Here is a 22,912-nt window from a genome sequence, read left to right on the forward strand (position 1 = left end):
CACCTTCTTTGTTCTCCTCTTTTCTGCCACTCACACAAGATTTCTCATGTGCGTCCTCCATACTCTGGAATTTATATTCCAGCAAATCAGACTTTCTCCTGCCATCCAAACTATTAAAAGCAACCTGAAAGCCTCTTCAGGAAAGTCTATGACCTACAATAAACCTAGCTGTCACAAAATGCTCATATGAGCAGATTCTACCTCATGTATTGTCTTCTTCCCCCTCACTTTGTAATGCAGTGATGTTAAAAAGGAAGTTTACGTTCTGAGAGTGCAATGGAGCAGCCGAGGCAGGTAAGGCCTGCCCTGCCCAAGAAGGGGGCTTTGCTAAACTCCCCCCCACACCACAAATTTGCAATTTATGTGGTCATGACTTTGGAATGCTTCTACTTATCCAAGCAATTATTATTTTCTTGTACTTTAAGTAAGTGAGAATTTCTGGATGATAAATTTTTATTTTATTTTTAAATACAATATCAAATTTAATAAAAATTTTACAGAATTTGCAATTTTCCAAATTTCAATTTCTTTTCTTTTAAGACCTGTAGTCCTACCCTAGATAGTCATACCTCATAAGATACTTTTGGGGTCATTTATGAAAACTGGCTCATCCACCTCCTAAGAGCCTTAAAGGGGTTGTCACTTCAGAAAATAGCATTTAGTATGTGGAGAAAGTTAATACAAGGCACTTACTAATGTATTGTGATTGTCCATATTGCCTCCTTTGCTGGCTGGATTCATTTTTGCATCACATTATACACTGCTTGTTTCCATGGTTACAACCAACCTGCAATCCAGTAGAGGTGGCCGTGCTTGCACACTATAGAAAAAATCACCAGCCTGTGTACGGTCATAGACACCAACAGTTTTTCCTATAGTGAGCAAGCACAGCCACGGCTGATGGATCGCAGTGTATAATGTGATGGAAAAATGAATCCAGCCAGCAATATGGACAATCACAGTACATTAGTAAGTGCCTTGTATTAACTTTTTCTACATGATAAATGTCACTTGCTGAAGTGACACAACCTCTTTAAATCTACACCAGCTCCCTTGCTGACGTACATTTAAATAGTTTTCGACGCCAAAAACTGGTGTAGAAAATGATAAATGAAACGGGCCCACCGGCCCAACCTCTTCCCCACCCAGAGTAAGGGGAAGAAGTCGCAGATTTGTCCGCAAATCCCCTTTGTTACCAAATCTGCACCAGATATAAGCCACAAATGGTGTATATCTAATCCTAAATGACCTCTTTTATTTTTTGGAAATGTTAAAGGGCCAAGCAGCAATTTTCAAATCATATTTTTATCAATTCAGTGACGTTGAGAGGCCTACATTTTAGACTCCCCAATGAATCACCCCATTTAAAAACCCCTTAGACTATTCAATACAACATTTATGAAGTGTATTAACCCTTTCGGTGTTTCACAGGAATTAAGGCACTGTGGAGGTGTAAAAGTATCCTTTTTTGGGGGCGAAACAGGTGATAAAATAGATTTACTACTCCAAATGTATTACCCTAATTCTGCAATTTAAAAAAATATCCTATATGTGGCCCTAGATTGCTACATGACACAAATAATAGCTTCAGAATTGAAGGAGAACTTAGTGGATTTTGGGGCCCCCAATTTTTTACAAAGTTTTTCAAGTTGCAAATGACCCTATTTTGAAAACTAGACCTCTCAAGGAATAAATATAGAGGTGCTTTGAGCATTTTGAACGCACAGATGTTTCATAAAATATATTAGAATTGAGGCATGAAAATCAAATATTACTGGTTAATAATAATATTTAGTTTCAGCTCAACAGGTTTTATTTTTGCAAGGGTTAACTGGAGAAAAAATCCCCAGTAATGGTTATGCCATTTCTGTAGAGTATGACCATACCCCATTAGTGGTTGTAACCTGCTATTTGGGCAAACATCAGGGCTCAGAAAGGAAGAAGCACCATTTATCATTTGAAACCTAGATTTTACTAAAATGGGCTTGTTCGCCATGTTAAACTTGCAGCACCCCTGAGGTACCAGTACAGTGAAAACCACAATAAAAAAAACATTTTTCAAAATACACCCACTTAAGGAATCATCAAGGTATGTAGTGATTGTTTAACCCCACAGATATTTTATAGAATTTATTAACATTTTCTAATACTACAGTATATTGCTTTAGTCACAACTTTTTCATTTTTGCCAGGCTTAAAATGAAAAAAAAAGCACCAAATAATCTGTTACACAATTTCTCCAGAATACAGAAATACCCCATCTGTGGTTATAAACTGATGTTTGGGGACAAGGCAGAAGTGATGAAGTGGGATCTGGATTTACTAACATGGAATTAGCGGAAATGATTTTTAAGATAACTTTTTTATTTTTTTTGTTGACTGACATGTGTGAGGGCTAATTTTTTGCGGGACCAGCTGTAATTTGTATTAATACAATTTTGGAGAACATTTAGCGTTTTGATCGCTTTTATCACATTTTTGGGGAATTGGGCAAAAATAGCAATTCTATCAGTGTTTTTTCATTTTTATTTTTTAAGGGGTTCACCATGCATTATATATTATATAACTTTATTTTTCAGGTTGATTAGATAATGTAAATACCAAGGGGGTCATTTAATAAACAGAAATACACCCAAAGTAGGCGTATTTCTAGCGCAGTCTGCGACTTTTCTCTGCTCACATAAGTTGTGTGAATTCAGCCTTACAGGTGAATGCACCAGGTATAAAGAACCGTGCAGTGACCCAGGATTCTAGTATAGAGTGAAAGCACGCACTCCTTTTACACCGTCGTTATCTGGTTCCACATAGATTTCTACAGAACCTGTCCTGTTACACGCTAAAACAATTAGTGTCCCCCTGACAGACAGCAGAGGATGTCAGCAGTAAGTTTGTGTTGACGTTCCTGTTTATTTTGCCCTTCTTCTCATCCGTCTTAAGAACAAACTAAAAAAAATGGATCCAGTCTTTTGAACATCCCCATTCACACGGTCAGGATTCGCTCAGTAATCCATCAGTATTGCTAAGGCCAAAAAAAGCAGGAGTGAATCCAAAACAGAGATGACACGTGATTGGAAAGTTTGCATGTATTCTGTGTTTGGTACCCACTCCTGCTTTTGGTTTTGAAATCATGAGCATATCCTGCTACAAAAAAGGGACTGTGTGCACCAAAGACAAGATCCATCATGTTTCTAATTTTTTTATCATTCTGACAGATCAGAAGAAGGGTAAAATAAATGGAAATCTCAAGAAGGCAAACAGAGACAATAGTGTCCCCGTCAAAGCGTGGGGAGGGTGGCAACAGCATGAAGAGTCAACATAGTGGCCCAGTGACAGAGTAGTGAGGGTGGCATCAGCATGAGGAGTCAACACAGTGGTCCAGTGACAGAGTAGTGAGGGTGGCATCAGCATGAGGAATCAACACAGTTGCCCAGTCACAGAGTGGTGAGGTGGCAACAGCATAAGGAGCCAACACAATGGCCCAGTGACAGAGTGGTGAGGGTGGCAACAGCATGAGGAGTCAACATAGTGGCTCATTCACAGAGTGATGAGGGTGGCAACAGCATGAGGAGTAAACACAGTGGCCCAGTCACAGAGTGGTGAGGTGGCAACAGCATGAGGAGTCAATACAGTGACCCATTCACAGAGTGTTGAGGTGGCAACAGCATGAGGAGTCAACACAGTGGTCCAGTGACAGAGTAGTGAGGGTGGCATCAGCATGAGGAGTCAACACAGTTGTCCAGTGACAGAGTAGTGAGGGTGGCATCAGCATGAGGAATCAACACAGTTGCCCAGTCACAGAGTGGTGAGGTGGCAACAGCATAAGGAGCCAACACAATGGCCCAGTGACAGAGTGGTGAGGGTGGCAACAGCATGAGGAGTCAACATAGTGGCTCATTCACAGAGTGATGAGGGTGGCAACAGCATGAGGAGTAAACACAGTGGCCCAGTCACAGAGTGGTGAGGTGGCAACAGCATGAGGAGTCAACACAGTTACCCAGTCACAGAGTGGTGAGGTGGCAACAGCACAATGACTCAACACAGTGGCCCAGTGATAGAATAGTGAGGGGACAACAGCATGAGGTGTCAACACAGTGGCCCAGTGACAGAGTGCTGAGGTGGCAACAGCATGAGGAGTCAACACAGTTGCCCAGTCACAGAGTGGTAAAAATGGCAACAGCATAAGGAGTCAACACAGTTGCCCAGTGACAGAGTGGTGAGGGTGGCAACAGCATGAGGAGTCAACACAGTTACCCAGTCACAGAGTGGTGAGGTGGCAACAGCATGAGGAGTCAAAACAGTGACCCATTCACAGAGTGTGAGGTGGCAACAGCATGAGGAGTCAACACAGTGGCCCAGTCACAGAGTGGTGAGGGTGGCAACAGCATGAGGAGTCAACAGTTACCCAGTCACAGAGTGGTGAGGTGGCAACAGCATGAGGAGTCAATACAGTGACCCATTTACAGAGTGTGAGGTGGCAACAGCATGAGGAGTCAACACAGTGGTCCAGTGACAGAGTGGTGAGGGTGGCAACAGCATGAGGAGTCAACACAGATTCCCAGTCACAGAGTGGTGAGGTGGCAACAGCATAATGACTCAACACAGTGGCGCAGTGATAGAATAGTGAGGTGGCAACAGCATGAGGCGTCAACACAATGTCCCAGTGACAGAGTGGTGAGGGTGGCAACATCATGAAACATCAACACAGTGGCCCAGTCACAGAGTGGTGATGTGGCAACAGCATGAGGAGTCAACACAGTGGCCCAGTCACAGAGTGGTGAGGGTGGCAACAGCATGAGGAGTCAACACAGTTACCCAGTCACAGAGTGGTGAGGTGGCAGCAACATGAGGAGTCAATACAGTGAGCCATTCACAGAGTGTGAGGTGGCAACAGCATGAGGAGTCAATACAGTAACCCATTCACACAGTGAGGTGGCAACAGCATGAGGAGTCAATATAGTGACGCATTCACAGAGTGTGAGGTGGCAACAGCATGAGGAGTCAACACAGTGGTCCAGTGGCAGAGTGGTGAGGGTGGCAACAGCATGAAGAGTCAACACAGTTTCCCAGTCACAGAGTAGTGAGGTGGCAACAGCATAATGACTCAACACCGTGGCCCAGTGATAGAATGGTGAGGTGGCAACAGCATGAGGAGTCAACACAATGGCCCAGTGACAGAGTGGTGAGGTGGCAACAGCATGAGGAGTCAACACAGTTACCCAGTTACAGAGTGGTGAGGTGGCAACAGCATCAGGAGTCAACACAGTTGCCCATTCACAGAGTGGTGAGGTGGCAACAGCATGAGGAGTCAACACAGTGGTCCAGTGACAGAGTGGTGAGGGTGGCAACAGCATGAGGAGTCAACACAGTTGCCCAGTCACAGAGTGGTGAGGTAGCAACAGCATAATGACTCAACACAGTGGCCCAGTGATAGAATGGTGAGGTGGCAAAAGCATGAGGTGTCAACACAGTGGCCCAGTGACAGAGTGGTGAGAGTGGCAATATCATGAAACATCAACACAGTGGCCCAGTCACAGAGCGGTGAGGTGGCAACAGCATGAGGAGTCAACACAGTGGGACAGTGACAGAGTGGTGAGGGTGGCAACAGCAAGAGGAGTCAACACAGTGGCCCAGTCACTGAGTGGTGGGGTGGCAACAGCATGAAGAGTCAACACAGTGGCCCAGTCACAGAGTGGTGAGGGTGGCAACAGCATGAGGAGCCAACACAGTTGTCCAGTGACAGAGTGGTGAGGGTGGCAACAGCATGAGTAGTCAACACAGTTACCCAGTCACAGAGTGGTGAGGTGGCAACAGCATGAGGAGTTAATACAGTGACCCATTCACAGAGTGTGAGGTGGCAACAGCATAAGGAGTCAATACAGTGACTCATTCACAGAGTGTGAGGTGGCAACAGCATGAGGAGTCAACACAGTGGTCCAGTGACAGAGTGGTGAGGGTGGCAACAGCATGAGGAGTCAACACAGTTGCCCATTTACAGAGTGGTGAGGTGGCAACAGCATAATGACTCAACACAGTGGCCCAGTGATAGAATAGTGAGGTGGCAACAGCATGAGGCATCAACACAGTGTCCCAGTGACAGAGTGGTGAGGGTGGCAACATCATGAAACGTCAAAACAGTGGCCCAGTCACAGAGTGGTGAGGTGGCAACAGCATGATAAGTCAACACAGTGGCCCAGTCACAGAGTGGTGAGGGTGGCAACAGCATGAGGAGTCAACACAGTTACCCAGTCACAGAGTGGTGAGGTGGCAACAGCATGAGGAGTCAATACAGTGACCCATTCACAGAGTGTGAGGTGGCAACAGCATAATGAGTCAATACAGTGACTCATTCACAGAGTGTGAGGTGGCAACAGCATGAGGAGTCAACACAGTGGTCCAGTCACAGAGTGGTGAGGTGGCAACAGCATGAGGAGTCAACACAGTTACCCAGTCACAGAGTGGTGAGGTGGCAATAGCATGAGGAGTCAATACAGTGACCAATTCACAGAGTGTGAGGTGGCAACAGCATGAGGAGTCAACACAGTGGTCCAGTGACAGAGTGGTGAGGGTTGCAACAGCATGAGGAGTCAACACAGTTGCCCAGTCACAGAGTGGTGAGGTGGCAACAGCATAATGACTCAACACAGTGGCCCAGTGATAGAATGGTGAGGTGGCTACATCATGAAACGTCAACACAGTGGCCCAGTCACAGAGTGGTGAGGGTGGCAACAGCATGAGAAGTCAACAAAGTTGCCCAGTGACAGAGTGGTGAGGGTGGCAACAGCATGAGGAGTCAACACAGTTACCCAGTTACAGAGTGGTGAGGTGGAAACAGCATGAGGAGTCAATACAGTGACCCATTCACAGAGTGTGAGGTGGCAACAGCATGAGAAGTCAACACAGTGGTCCAGTGACAGAGTGGTGAGGGTGGCAACAGCATGAGAAGTCAACACAGTTGCCCAGTCACAGAGTGGTGAGGTGGCAACAGCATAATGACTCAACACAGTGGCCCAGTGATAGAATGGTGAGGTGGCAACAGCATGAGGAGTCAACACAGTCGCCCAGTGACAGAGTGGTGAGGGTGGCAACATGATGAAAAGTCAACACAATGGCCCAGTGACAGTGTGTTGAGGGTGGCAACAGCATGAGGAGCAAGCACAGTGGTGAGGTGGCAACAGCATGATGAGTCAACACAGTTATCCAGTCACAGAGTGGTGAGGTGGCAACAGCATGAGGAGTCAATACAGTGGCCCATTCACAGAGTGGTGAGGTGGCAACAGCATGAGGCTTCAACACAGTGGTCCAGTAACAAAGTGGTGAGGGTGGCAACAGCATAAAAAGTCAACACAGTTGCCCAGTCAAAGATTGGTGAGGTGGCAACAGCATAATGACTCAACACAGTGGCCCAGAGATGGAATGGTGAGCTGGCAGAAGCATGAAGAGTCAACACAGTGGCCCAGAGACAGTGTGTTGAGGGTGGAAACAGCATGAGGAGTCAACACAGTGGAGAGGAGGCAACAGCATGAGGAGTCAAAACAGTGGCCCAGTCAGAGTGCTGAAGGTGGCAACAGCATGAGGAGTCAATACAGTGGCCCAGTCACAGAGTGGTGAGGGTGGCAACAGCATAAGGACTGAACACAGTGGCCCAGTGACAGAATGGTGAGGTGTAGGGTTGAGCGAACCCGAACTGTAAAGTTCGGGTTCGTACCAAACTTTAGGATTTTTGGACCCCGGACCCGAACATTTCAGTAAAAGTTTGGGTTCGGTGTTCGGCGCCTTCTTGGCACTTTTGTAAGGCTGCAGAGCAGCCAATCAACAAGCGGTTAACTGTCTGACCTTAGAAGCCATCACAGCCATCCCTACTAATGGCATGGCTGTGATTGGCCAGAGCAGCATGTGACCCAGGCTCTATATAAGCTTGAGTCACGTAGCACTGCACGTCACTCTGCTGTTACAAGTGTAGGGAGAGAATGCTGCTGGACTTGTGATTTCAGTGAGAGAATAGGAGAGAATCTAACTCAGCAATCTACAGAGAAATAGTTGTGTGGGTGCAGGGCACAATCGTTTTACCCTGCCCTGAGCCCATTGAAAACTTTTATAATTCTGTTAGGGCTCTTTCACACTTGCGTTGTCCGGATCCGGCGTGTACTCCATTTGCCGGAATTACACGCCGGATCCGGAAAAACGCAAGTGAACTGAAAGCATTTGAAGACGGATCCGTCTTCAAAATGCGTTCAGTGTTACTATGGCAGCCAGGATGCTATTAAAGTCCTGGCTGCCATAGTAGTAGTGGGGAGCGGCGGAGCAGTATACTTACAGTCCGTGCGGCACCCGGGGCGCTCCAGAATGACGTCAGAGCGCCCCATGCGCATGGATGACGTGTCCATGCGATCACGTCATCCATGCGCGTGGGGCGCCCTGACGTCACTCTGGAGCGCCCGGGGAGCCGCACGGATGGTAAGTATACTGCTCCCCCGCTCCCCACTACACTTTACCATGGCTGCCAGGACTTTAGCGTCTTGTCAGCCATGTTAACTATTCAGAAAAAGCTAAACGTCGGATCCGGCAATGCGCCGAAACGACGTTTAGCTTAAGGCCGGATCCGGATTAATATCTTTCAATGGGCATTAATTCCGGATCCGGCCTTGCGGCAAGTGTTCAGGATTTTTGGCCGGAGCAAAAAGCGCAGCATGCTGCGGTATTTTCTCCGGCGAAAAACGTTCCGTTCCGGAACTGAAGACATCCTGATGCATCCTGAATGGATTTCTCTCCATTCAGAATGCATTGGGATAATCCTGATCAGGATTCTTCCGGCATAGAGCCCCGATGACGGAACTCTATGTCGGAAGAAAAGAATGCAAGTGTGAAAGAGCCCTTAGTTAGGTGGGCGGTGGCGGCGGCCATTTTATGCAAGCTCAGTGCACCAGCACTGCATCTGAGCTTTTGGGACATTGCAAATCACAATTTTTTTTTGGCAAACTACATCATCTGGATTAGTCAGTGTGCAATTTGAGCTACAAATACACCCATGATTTTCTGGGGTTTTAAAAACACACTTTTTTGCCCAAAAACTGTATTTTCCTGATCTGCAAGTGTTAAATTCAAGTTTAATATATATAGCTTTCATATTCTGTTACCAAAAAACACTTTTTTGGCAATCTACATCTGGATTAGTCAGTGTGCAATTTAAGCTAGAAATACACCCATAATTTTCTGGGGTTTTAACCACTTCAGCCCCCCTAGCTTAAACACCCTTAATGACCAGACCACTTTTTACAATTCTGCACTACACTACTTTCACGGTTTATTGCTCGGTCATACAACTTACCACCCAAATGAATTTTACCTCCTTTTCTTCTCACTAATAGAGCTTTCATTTGGTGGTATTTCATTGATGCTGATATTTTAACTTTTTTTGTTATTAATTAAAATTTACCAAACTTTTTGCCAAAAAATGTCATTTTTCACTTTCAGTTGTAAAATATAAAAAAAAAACTACATTTCTATATAAATTTTTCTCTAAATTTATTGTTCTACATGTCTTTGATAAAAAAAAATGCAATAAGTGTATATTTATTGGTTTGGGTAAAAGTTATAGCGTTTACAAACTATGGTACAAAAATGTGAATTTCCGCATTTTGAAGCAGCTCTGACTGTCTGAGCACCTGTCATGTTTCCTGAGGTTCTACAATACCCAGACAGTACAAACACCCCACAAATGACCCCATTTCGGAAAGCAGACACCCTAAGGTATTTGCTGATGGGCATAGTGAGTTCATAGAACTTTTTATTTTTGTCACAAGTTAGCGGAAAATGATGATTTTTTTTTTCCTTACAAAGTCTCATATTCCACTAACTTGTGACAAAAAATAAAAACTTCCATGAACTCACTATGCCCATCACGAAATACCTTGGGGTGTCTTCTTTCCAAAATGGGGTCACTTGTGGGGTAGTTATACTGCCCTGGCATTTTAGGGGACCTAATGCGTGAGAAGTAGTTTGAATTCCAAATGTGTAAAAAATGCCCTGTGAAATCCTAAAGGTGCTCTTTAGAATTTGGGCCCCTTTGCCCAACTAGGCTGCAAAAAAGTGTCACACATGTGGTATCGCCATACTCAGGATAAGTTGGGCAATGTGTTTTGGGGTATCTTTTTACATATACCCATGCTGGGTGAGAGAAATATCTCTCTAAAAGACAACTTTTCCCTTTTTTTTTAATACAAAGTTGTCATTTGACAGAGATATTTATCTCACCCAGCATGGGTATATGTAAAAAGACACCCCAAAACACATAGCCCTACTTCTCCTGAGTACGGCGATACCACATGTGTGACACTTTTTTGCAGCCTAGGTAGGCAAAGGGGCCCAAATTCTAAAGAGCACCTTTAGGATTTCACAGGGCATTTTTAACACATTTGGATTTCAAACTACTTCTCACGCATTAGGGGCCCTAAAATGCCAGGGCAGTATAAATACCCCACAAGTGACCCCATTTTGGAAAGAAGACACCCCAAGGTATTCCATGAGTGGCATGGCGAGTTCCTAGATTTTTTTTTTTTGGCACAAGTTAGCGGAAAATGATGATTTTTTATTTTATTTTTTTCCTTACAAAGTCTCATATTCCACTAACTTGTGACAAAAAAATAAAAACTTTCATGAACTCACTATGCCCATCACAAAATACCTTGGGGTGTCTTCTTTCCAAAATGGGGTCATTTGTGGGATAGTTATACTGCCCTGGCATTTTAGGGGCCCTAATGCGTGAGAAGTAGTTTGAAATCCAAATGTGTTAAAAATGCCCTGTGAAATCCTAAAGGTGCTCGTTAGAAGGTATTCGCTGAGGGGCATATTGAGTCCGTGGGAGATTTTATTTTTTGTCACAAGTTAGCGGAAAGGGAGACTTTGTGAGAAAAAACAAACTAACTTGTGCCAAAAAAAAAAATCTTCTATGAACTCGCCATGCTCCTCACGGAATACCTTGGGGTGTCTTCTTTCCAAAATGGGGTCACATGTGGGGTATTTATACTGCCCTGGAATTTTAGGGGCCCTAAAGCGTGAGAAGTAGTTTGAATTCCAAATGTGTAAAAAATGCCCTGTGAAATCCTAAAGGTGCTCTTTAGAATTTGGGCCCCTTTGCCCACCTAGGCTGCAAAAAAGTGTCACATGTGGTATCGCCGTACTCAGAAGAAATAGGGCAATGTGTTTTGGGGTGTATTTTTACATATACCTATGCTGGGTGAGAGAAATATCTCTCTAAAAGTCAACTTTTCCAATTTTTTTTATACAAAGTTGTCATTTGACAGAGATATTTCTCTCACCCAGCATGGGTATATGTAAAAAGACACCCCAAAACACATTGCCCTACTTCTCATGAGTACGGCGATACCACATGTGTGACACTTTTTTGCAGCCTAGTTGGGCAAAGGGGCCCAAATTCTAAAGAGCACCTTTAGGATTTCACAGGGCATTTTTTACACATTTGGAATTCAAACTACTTCTCACGCTTTAGGGCCCCTAAAATTCCAGGGCAGTATAAATACCCCACATGTGACCCCATTTTGGAAAGAAGACACCCCAAGGTATTCCGTGAGGAGCATGGCGAGTTCATAGAAGATTTTTTTTTTTGGCACAAGTTAGTTTGTTTTTTCTCACAAAGTCTCCCTTTCCGCTAACTTGTGACAAAAAATAAAATCTCCCACGGACTCAATATGCCCCTCAGCGAATACCTTGGGGTGTCTACTTTCCAAAATGGAGTCACATGTGGGGTATTTATACTGCCCTGGTATTTAAGGGGCCCTAAAGCGTGAGAAGAAGTCTGGAATATAAATGTCTAAAAATCTTTACGCATTTGGATTCCGTGAGGGGTATGGTGAGTTCATGTGAGATTTTTTTTTTTTGTCACAAGTTAGTGGAATATGAGACTTTGTAAGAAAAACTAAAAAATCAAAACAAAAAAACAATTTCCGCTAACTTTTGACAAAAAAAAATCTTCTATGAACTCGCCATGCCCCTCAAAAGTGATCTTTTTATAGCGCCGCTGTGATTTTACGGTGTTTTTGCAGTGATCAGAATTTTTTTTATTTCTGTCACTGCGGTGGGTCGGAATGAACGCAAGTGTGCGCACAAGATCAGGCCTGATCGGGCAAACACTGCGTTTTTTGTAGAGCCTATAGAACATGTCCTATTCTTGTCCGCAATTGCGGACAAGAAAAGGCATTTTCTATATAGTTCTGGCAATGTGCGGATCCGCAAAATGCGGAAAGTACATTGCCGGTGTCCGTGTTTTGCGGATCCGTAATGTCTGTGTTTTGCGGATCCGCGGATCCGCAAAACACATACGGACGTCTGAATGGAGCCTTACAGGGGGGTGATCAATGACAGGGGGGTGATCAGGGAGTCTATATGGGGTGATCACCCACCTGTAAGGCTCCATTCAGACGTCCGTATGTGTTTTGCGGATCCGCGGATCCGCAAAACACATACGGACGTCTTAATGGAGCCTTACAGGGGGGTGATCAATGACAGGGGGTGATCAGGGAGTCTATATGGGGTGATCAGGGGTTAATAAGGGGTTAATAAGTGACAAGGGGGGTGTAGTGTGGTGGTGTTTGGTGCTACTTTACAGAGCTGCCTGTGTTCTCTGGTGGTCGATCCAAGCAAAAGGGACCACCAGAGGACCAGGTAGCAGGTATATTAGACGCTGTTATCAAAACAGCATCTAATATACCCTTCAGGGGTTAAAAAAATCGCATCTACAGCCTACCAGCGAACGATCGCCGCTGGCAGGCTGCAGATCCACTCGTTTTCCTTCGGTTCCTGTGAACGCGCGCGCCTGTGTGCGCGCGTTCACAGGAAATCTCGCCTCTCGCGAGAGGACGCGCCGGCGCGTCCAGGAGGAATAACAGGGCCGCCGCCAGGACGCAATCCTGTGTACGGCGGTCTTGTAGTGGTTAAAAATGCACCTTTTTTTTAAAATAAAACTGTATTTTCCTGATCTGCAAGTGTTAAATTCAAGTTAAATATATACAGCTTTCATATTCTGTTACCAAAAAACACATTTTTGGGCAATCTACAACATCTGGATTAGTCAGTGTGCAATTTAAGCTAGAAATACACCCACAATTTTCGGGGGTTTTAAAAACACACTTTTTTTGTTGTAAAAAAACAGTGTTTTCCTGATCTGCAAGTGTTAAATTACAAGTTTAATATATACAGCTTTCATATTCTGTTACCAAAAAAAGAACTTTTTGGCAATCTACAGGGTGGGCCATTTATATGGATACACCTTAATAAAATGGGAATGGTTGGTGATATTAACTTCCTGTTTGTGGCACATTAGTATATGTAAGGGGGGAAACTTTTCAAGATGAGTGGTGACCATGGCGGCCATTTTGAAGTTGGCCATTTTGAATCCAACTTTTGTTTTTTCAATAGGAAGAGGGTCATGTGACACATCAAACTTATTGGGAATTTCACAAGAAAAACAATGGTGTGCTTGGTTTTAACGTAACTTTATTCTTTCATGAGTTATTTGCAAGTTTCTGACCACTTATAAAATGCAACCCTCTTCTCCCACTCTTCACACACTGATAGCAGCACCGCAGGAGAAATGCTAGCACAGGCTTCCAGTATCCGTAGTTTCAGGTGCTGCACATCTCGTATCTTCACAGCATAGACGATTGCCTTCAGATGATACGAGATGTGCAGCACCTGAAACTATGGATACTGGAAGACTGTGCTAGCATTTCTCCTGCGGTGCTGCTATCAGTGTGTGAAGAGTGGGAGAAAAGGGTTGCATTGACAATCCAACACAATGGGCAGCACATTGAACACATTTTGTAAGTGGTCAGAAACTTGTAAATAACTCATGAAAGAATAAAGTTATGTTAAAACCAAGCACACCATTGTTTTTCTTGTGAAATTCCCAATAAGTTTGATGTGTCAAATGACCCTCTTCCTATTGAAAAAACAAAAGTTGGATTCAAAATGGCCAACTTCAAAATGGCCGCCATGGTCACCACCCATCTTGAAAAGTTTCCCCCCTCACATATACTAATGTGCCACAAACAGGAAGTTAATATCACCAACCATTCCCATTTTATTAAGGTGTATCCATATAAATGGCCCACCCTGTACAACATCTGTATTAGTCAGTGTGCAATTTAAGCTAGAAATACACCCATCATTTTCTGTGGTTTTAAAAACACACTTTTTTGGACAAAAAACACTATTTTCAGGCCTTGTAGCATCAGCACGTGTGAAATTACAGGCTTATAAACTGCTGTCAAATTCAGTTGTTAAAAAAACACTCCTTTGGGCAAAAAAAATACCGCCATTTGGAGCACCAATATAGAATTCAGGCCTACACTGTTTCAGGCCGTGTAAGATTCACCCTCGACATACAGGGGTTTGATTCAGGCATTTGAAATACCGCCATTTGGTGCACCAATATTGAATTCAGGCCTACACTGGTTCAGGCCGTGCGAGATACACTCTCTACATACAGGGGTTTGATTCAAATATTTGGAATACGGCCATTTTGGGCAAAGAAGTCTTTAAATCATGCCTACATTGGTTCAGGCCGTGTGAGATACACCCTCTACATACAGAGGTTTGATTCAGGCATTTGAAATACCGCCATTTGGTGCACCAATATTGAATTCAGGCCTACACTGTTTCAGGCCGTGTGAGATTCACCCTCTACATACAGGGGTTTGATTCAGGCATTTGAAATACCGCCATTTGGTGCACCAATATTGAATTCAGGCCTACACTGGTTCAGGCCGTGTGAGATACACCCTCTACATACAGGGGTTTGATTCAGCCATTTGGAATACGGCCATTTTGGGCAAATACATTTTTAATTCAGGCCTTCACTGGTTCAGGCCGCGTGAGATACACCCTCTACGTACATGGGTTTGATTCACGCATTTGAAATACAGCCATTTGAAATACAACCATTTTGGGCAAAGAAATCTTTAATTCTGGTCTACACTGATTCAGGCCGTGTGAGATACACCCTCTATAAACAGTGGTTTGATTCAGGCATTTGAAATACAGCCATTTTGGGCAAAAAAAATCTTTAATTGAGGTCTAGTCTGGTTCAGGCCGTGTGCGATACATCCTTTACATACTGTCGTTCTATACTACTATTAATTAAACACCCATTTAGGACAAGATCCTAAATTCAAAAAATATGAGGAGAACGTCAAATAAGGGACGTGGCCCAGGTTGTAGTGCTGCTGGTGGAGCTCCTGTTGCAGGGAGAGGACGTGGTCGATCTGTGCCAGCTACACGCACAAGTGAAACCCCTTCCTCAGGTGCGAGTAGGCGACAAAACCTGCAACGGTATTTAGTCGGGCCTAATGCTGCTCTATGAATGGTAAGGCCTGAACAAGTACAGGCGATAGTAGATTGGGTTGCTGACAGTGAATCCAGTTCCTTCACATTATCTCCCACCCAGTCTCCTGCTGAAAGACCACAGTTGGCACCTGCAGCCGATGTCCATCAGTCTTTCACCTCACCCCCTTGCAAATCAGCCAAGCAGTCTGAGCCCCAAGTCATGCAGAAGTCTCTTCTGTTTTTTGATGACTCTGTTAGCAGGGTTTTCCAGGGCCATCCACCTAGCCCTGCCCCAGAAGTGGAAAAGATTGAGTGCACCGATGCCCAACCACTTATATTTCAAGATGAGTACATGGGAGGACCATCGCAGCACGTCTCGGATGATGACGAAACACAGGTGCCAACTGCTGGGGCTTTTGAAAGTGTGCAGACCGACAAGGAAGGCAGGGGTGAAGACTGGATGGAGGATGATGTAGAGGACGATGAGGTCCTCGACCCCACATGGAATCAAGGTCATGGGAGTGACCTATGTAGTTCAGAGGAAGAGGCGATGGTCGCACAGAGCCACCAGCACAGCAGAAGAGGGAGCAGGGTGCAAAAGCGGAGCGGTTGTCCTCTAGACAGTACACCTGCTACTGCCCACAGCAGCAAGGGCCCTGATAGGAATCTCTGAGTCCCACTTGGTACCCCTGGCACCAAACTTCTAGTATCGGCTTGGTTTGAGTCCCTTTCTGACGTCAGGAGAGCGCTTCACTCAGTAGGTAACGAAAGACACAACAGTGATGTACTGAATGAACACTCTGAGGTTTATTTTTAATGCACACAGGTTATATAGAGGGGGCTTTACCCTCTTTATTAGCATATCATCGTATGTTATGTATTTAACCTATCATATTAACACGTTTCATTCTACGCTCAGAGAAATAGAAACAAAAACGGAACTTCCATATTAGGAATATTGTCCGGGAGTAGTGCCAAAGAGATAAGATTCAGGGTTACAGAGAATAGAAACCTTACAGTATATTAGTTTCACAGCAATCAGAGTTAGTACCTAACATAGAAACAAAACTTCTGCAAAAAGCAGAATTCATTTTGACATAATAAAGAACATGGATTCCTTTCAAATCCCCTCTTAAGAACCTTTAGTGGATCACACTACATGGTTCTTTCCTTTCTTGTCCTTTTTCTCTCTATATGATATTACAGTAGGTAATTCTTATACCCATCTGGGCTTCGATCCTCCTGGGGTACAGTAGTCTGGTATAATGACATATTAGAGAGCCCTTTTTCTAGCATTCGTCTCACACAGGGAATAACACATAATATTACTACACCTATTACTACAATTACTATTAGTATGACAATCCCTAGTTGCATGAGACCTTGTTTCCAATTTGTGAACCACCCAAAGTAGTGATCCCATGGATCATTTATACCTGAGTTCTTTTTCAGTTCTACTGACAGATCTTCAAGCTTCTTTATAGCTATTGTGACCTTACCAGTGGGGCCAGTATTATTTGGTATGTATGTGCAGCAGGAGGTTGGATCAGTCAATACTCGGCACACCCCGCCCTTCTCTGCAAGAATCATATCCAACACCATTCGATTCTGGAATGTCATGATTGAGTCCGCTTGTAGTTCTTCTGCTACCCCTAGAAATGCATCTCTGGTATAGTTTACAAACCTTTGCTGATTGTAGTATATGTAATTTATCCAATCAACATTTTTATTCACAGTAATGATGGGAAATATTGATTCAAATCCGGCAGCTACTTGATCTCTAGCTTTGAACTCATCTGGGACCACTCTTGGAACACCTATTGCATCTATATACACATGGGGATCAAAACTTGAAAGGGGGCTGCTTCTTTTGTTTATATTTAGCACCCCTTTGTCTGTAATATCTGATTCAGTAAAAATGTGCATGTTCATTATAACTTTGGCAAGCGCACATTCACCTTTCCAGGCACCTTCCAATCTGGATCTTATTTTTCCATCTCCACAGATCCAGTACACATCTCCTATGGAGTACACTTGGTTCTGAGTGAGGGATATGTTCAGATTGCTGTATTTGTGACAATAACCTTTGGTGAAATTCTGTACATTCCTCCCATGTGTACTCCCCTTGTAACATGTGTAGTTACCTGGATATACCTGGATGCCTGCCCCTGGGCGAGGATTTTTTAACAAAAGAGGGTATTTTGATTTCCATTCTGTACATACACTGTGGTTATAAGACATATTAACAAAAAGAGTCAAAAAACATTCTTCAACACTTTCTGGTAACACTAGGGGTACGGTACCTAGGTGTGGCTTGGTAGCACCGCATATGTAACAGTTACTTTTATTCACAGAGGCTGCACTATACTTCATCCACTCCAGCCACAAATTAACATCAGAAAAACCCATCCCCATGGCCAAAGTATCCTCATATGTGGGATTAGATATGGCCCTTAGGTTTTTTAGAGAAACTATATGCGGGGCTAGTGGGTTTTTGGGGACACCTGTGATGGGCTGGTATTCCTTAGACTTATACATATCTCTAAGTTTGAACATTTGTGTTACCTGAGAAGTCTCAGCTCCCCACATTTTATGGAAGTACCATCCCAATACATAATCTCCTTCATCATATTTACCAGGGTTGTCTATTGTCAATACAATTTTCATTTCCGCTGACCTTTTTTTGCAAAGATTCAATGAGGAGGTGTCCACATAACACGTCCCTCTCTCAAGGAGTGTCATTCTAGTCAAAAGGGACTTAGAATTTTTATCCCTCCTTTTGAGGGCTCTTTCTGGTTTATATCCCCATTCTGTCCCTGTATTCCATCCCACTGATCCCCTGTATCCACAACCTTTTCCCCAGTATGAGTCTGTTACACATATATAGGCCTGTCCTTCTACATAGTCGTTGGAACAATAGTTATAATATGAACATGTTTTCAATATATCACAAAGGCAAAAGGTGTAGGTAGCTACGTGAGTGTTAGATGAATTATACCAAAAGGTGATGACGCCGCCCTTGCTAGTTGCGGCTACTTCTCCCTTACTACTAATTGGTAAAATCAACAAGATTATTGAAGCAATCTTAGTCAGTACATTCAACCATTTCCCAGAAAGGCGTGAGGAGCTCATCATGTTGGGGGTCAGGGCTGTCTGCCCCCGTTAGTACCTCTGGGCCTTGTTGGAGGTCAGGGCTGTCTGCCCCCGTTAGTACCTCTGGGCCTTGTTAGAGGTCAGGGCTGTCTGCCCCCGTTAGTACCTCTTGTCCTTCTTCAAGGCCAAGGCTGTCTGCCTCCGTTCCTGCCTCCTCTCTTGTTCTCACAAGCTTCACTCGGGTGGCGTGGATCCAAGTTGGAGAATGTTCAGTCAGCACGGCTGTTCTGGTTACTGCGACCACGGTAGTGGGTTGGCCATATGCGAAGTCACCTTGGGATTTTCCTTTCTTCAGTGTTTTGATCACTACCTCATCCCCCACCCTGTATGGGTGGGTGGGTTCCTGTGGAAGAGAGGGAAACTTACAAGCAACTTTTTCCTCAGTTTTATTATGAACCTGTATCAATTTGGTGACATTTTCTTCCCTTATTAAATCAAGATAACCTTCCTGCACTATCATTGGGCGTCTTGCCCAGGGGGTGGGGAAAGGCCTTCCCATGAGTATCTGTAAGGATTCTCAATGCTGTTATATCCTACCCCCTCTTTGCAGACTAATCCTGTCTTAGGATTTTTCTGCAATACTGGATAACACCAGTCTTGCTGTTCCTGTTCAGTGGAATATCTTTGAAGATCAGTAAGCATTTGTGACATCTCAGGGGTTGGAGGTGCCAAACATGGCATCTCCCAATGGTTACATGGACCTGTGGGGTTGCATTTGGCCACTCGTTTCGCCACCTTATCTGCCAGCGCATTGCCCTGTGAGACATGATCCTTACCATCTGTTGCCGTGAATCCTCTCCTCTGTCAAATCATACCATGGTCCCACACTACCCCATGTGCGTACCTACTATCATGTAAATGGTGACAGATCTATCAGTATGTAGAATACATGCTCTAGTGAGTGCAATGAGCTCAGCTGCCTGCTGTGTTGAGTGTGGATGCCCTTGAGTAGGCCTATAACATCATGTGTAGTGTGCAAAAATGGTGTAACGTCACATTGTGAAAGGAGTTGCCAACTCTACCATCATAGCACAGGCTGCAAGAGAACACAGACATGCCGGCATCCCTTGAACAGGGGTGGGCATTACCTTTGAGAAAAATACACAAGGACGCAACTTGCCTCCGTGTTCTTGTGTCAGTACACCCGCCATGGTTTTACAATTTTGTCGTGCAAACATGTGGAAGTTTGTAGTCAGGGAGGCCCAATCCTGGACTTGACATTAATGAACATTTCAGATAATCAAATGCATTGTACATTTCTGAAGACCATCTTATTAAATCAGGTTTGTCCTGCAGTGTTGCCTGTCTCAAGATATTATCATAGTAGGAACAGTCTGGGATCCATTGTCTGCAGTAGTTTATCATTCCAAGGAAGGATAGCATTTCCTTCTTGGAGAGCGGGGTGACCAAGCCCGCTACAGACTGAACTCTCCCTGGACTGATCCTCCTTTCCCCCTTTGTCAGGACAAACCCCAAGTATTCGACTTGCTGTTTACTCCATTGCATTTTCCCTAATGACACTTTGTGTCCACATTCAAACAACCATTGTAACAGTGATATACCATCCTCAATGTTGGCCTCCACTGACATACTGCACAACAGTAAATCATCCACGTATTGCAACAACACGGAACCTTGGGGGGGGTGCCATGGTTTTAACGTGGCTTGGAGGACTATGCTGTACACTACAGGTGAATCAGCACATCCCTAGGGCATTCTGCCCCAGGTCAGTTGACATCTGTCAAAGGAAAAAGCAAAAATTAGTCTGGTCTTCTTGTCAACTGGGATAGAAAAGAATGCATTTTTCAGATCTATCACACTGAACCAAACAGCGTCTGCTGGAATGGCAGATAGTAATTGAGTGATGTCAGGTACAACAGGGGCTATAGGCACAATGATGTTGTTGATGGCCCTTAAATCCTGTACAAAGCGGGTAGCACCATCTGCCTTTGTCACTGGATTCACGGGCGTGCTGTAGGGTGAAATCACCTCTTCCAGGATTCCCTTTTGTAGGAATTCTTTTATCATTGGCCTAAGTCCATCAAGTTTCTCTTTTGGCAGTAGGTATTGTTTCTGGAACACTGAAATGACACCTGGTTTTACAGTAGCTTTGTAAGGTGTGCAATCTATGAATCCTGTGTCATATTCATTTGAAGACCATAATGCAGGGTTAATGTTGTTAAGTTCTGGGTGGTTCTGTATGTTTGCAAGAATCAGTGGCACTGGTGTAGAGACTGGAATGAGATCTGAGTGTACTCTTATGCCCTGACTTTTGGCTGACACTTGTAAGTCAAGCATAATGAACAAATCTTTACTTAACACACTTGAGGTTGCACTGCTATCTACCATGAATCCTACTCTCAGTCATCTAAGTCTGTAGTGTACGGGGACTGTAATGCCCGTCACTACAAAAGGGTCACTTGGTGTGCTGTCGTCCCCCCTTACTTATGGGGAAGTTGGTATATGTCATCTTTATAAAATGTCATGTAATGTAATGCTATGTATTTCCCTGTTACTGTGAAACTTGCATGTACAGGCCTGCTAGGGGTGTCATTCCAGCTCTTAGTCACTAGAGGGAGCTAGGGAGCCCTAGTTTATATAAGGCCCAGTCAAGGAAGGAAAAGACAGTCTAGTCTAGAGTCTTAAGTGGGAGTCTAAAGCTGCAGCCTGTAGTTTGAAGTTGGAGCTTAGACTATGTCAGAGACAAGTCCAGGCCTGAAGCCTGCGGACCAGGAGAGGGTATTGCAGTCCCTGTAACCGGGTTCCAGATCCAAGGAGAAGGTTCCCCTCCTGAATTTATATATGCAGAAGCAGGAAGACCACTGGCGAAACAGCCTGGTTGTTCAGAAGTTTCTAGAGCCTGAGGAAACTGAGAGGGACAGAGGCAAGCAAAGAAAAGCAAGAGGTACTCAAGACAACAGAGGAGGTACTTTATAAGGATAAAACCAAGGATATACGCCAGAGCTAGGGCATTGGACCTTGGAGAAGAGTTTCTATGTTCCAGGATCAGTCAGGAATAGAGTGCAAGCTGCCTGTACTGCAAGTCCTGTGTTTTACACTCTGAAGTCACCTTGCTACAACTGTATTGCCTGCATCGACCGTATTGAAAAATCGACTGTATGCAAAGGAACTGCGTTTCCGTTAATGTCCCTATATATATGATAACTACTAAAGTTGGAGTTCTGCTTTAACATCACGTGTTCCTCAGTTATTCCTGCTATCAGCAAACGGCGTGCCACCGTTTAATTGGCACTGGCATCACGAACATTTCCTATCATCCCCTACCCTTGCAGAGAGTCAGCCGTCTCAGGTTAGTTTCCATTGCACTACAACACCCAGGAACATTTTTAAACACAACTTGAGTACGCTGCAAGTCCACCCCTTTTAGTCGGACGCTGTGGTCCACCTTCTGTCCATGAGAACAGAGCTCTGATGTGAAGCACAACACTTAACATGTAACACGTAACTTCAAACATTGAAACAAACAGATCTGACAATACAGACATGAACACACAAAGGGCCCATAAGAAACTTTTCATTAACTTCGATAAAAAAAATGTACAGCTTGATCAATGCTGTTGGCACCAATAAAAACCAAAAACTTCCAAGAAAAATAAAATTCTCAATGCGCATATTATATGAAAACAAATATCGTACTCCATACACATTCATATACATTTCATGTACTCATCTTCACAAAACAGCTCATAACCACGCCCTTACACATAAAAACTGAATTGCACACACAGCTCTCCTAAAGCATCCATTAGGGCTCTTTCACACTTTCAACTCCACTACAACTCAGAGCCACACCCATTCACATTCCACTGAATCATTTGTCTTCCAACCTAATCACACAATTGTCTTTGTTTCATCCCAAAACTTGCAACACAGACAAACAAAGTTTTCTGGGAAACAGCCACACCACACCCAGAATTGCTGATGGTCTGTCGCTGTAAGACAATATACATGTTATAATCATAAAGTCATTTTGTTAAACCCAAATAATTTTATATGTCAGGTGTTCTTAGTTAATGTTGTACATATATAATAATTCTTGTTAAAAACTGGATTCTCACATTACACTGCTGGGGAAAGAAAATTATTGAACAATTTTTGTCTTCTATAATAATATTACACATATAACATCACTTACTCTGCAGGATTCCCTACTCCTTTGTATCATGTAATCCATATCCTAGGACGGGTCATGGTCAAAATGTGGCCATGCTTCTTTGTCTCCCAGACAAAGACCCTTTATCATGTCCATGTGGTACGGGCTATTATCGCCGTCCCTGGGAAAAAGGGGCTAGCAGCTTGCATGAACTCAGTCCATCCAGCTAAGTTATCCACCCATGGGTTAAATAGGAAGTAATTTGTGGGACTACACCGTGCAACATAAACTTTGCATGTTTCTCCC

At 44.0% G+C, this 22,912-nt stretch overlaps 1 protein-coding gene across 1 annotated transcript in view; it reads left to right on the forward strand.

Annotated features, from left to right (window-relative positions):
• The first annotated feature begins 276 nt into the window (after positions 1–276).
• The window catches only part of MC2R (melanocortin 2 receptor), a 32,177-nt gene continuing 9,541 nt past the window's right edge, over positions 277–22,912 (forward strand). Inside the window, exon 1 of the mRNA XM_040433915.1 lies at positions 277–294. Within this exon, the coding sequence (XP_040289849.1) occupies positions 277–294 (18 nt within the window). The remainder of the gene's footprint in view (positions 295–22,912) is intronic.

Source organism: Bufo bufo, chromosome 5 (assembly GCF_905171765.1).
Source record: "Bufo bufo chromosome 5, aBufBuf1.1, whole genome shotgun sequence".
NCBI lineage: Eukaryota > Metazoa > Chordata > Amphibia > Anura > Bufonidae > Bufo > Bufo bufo.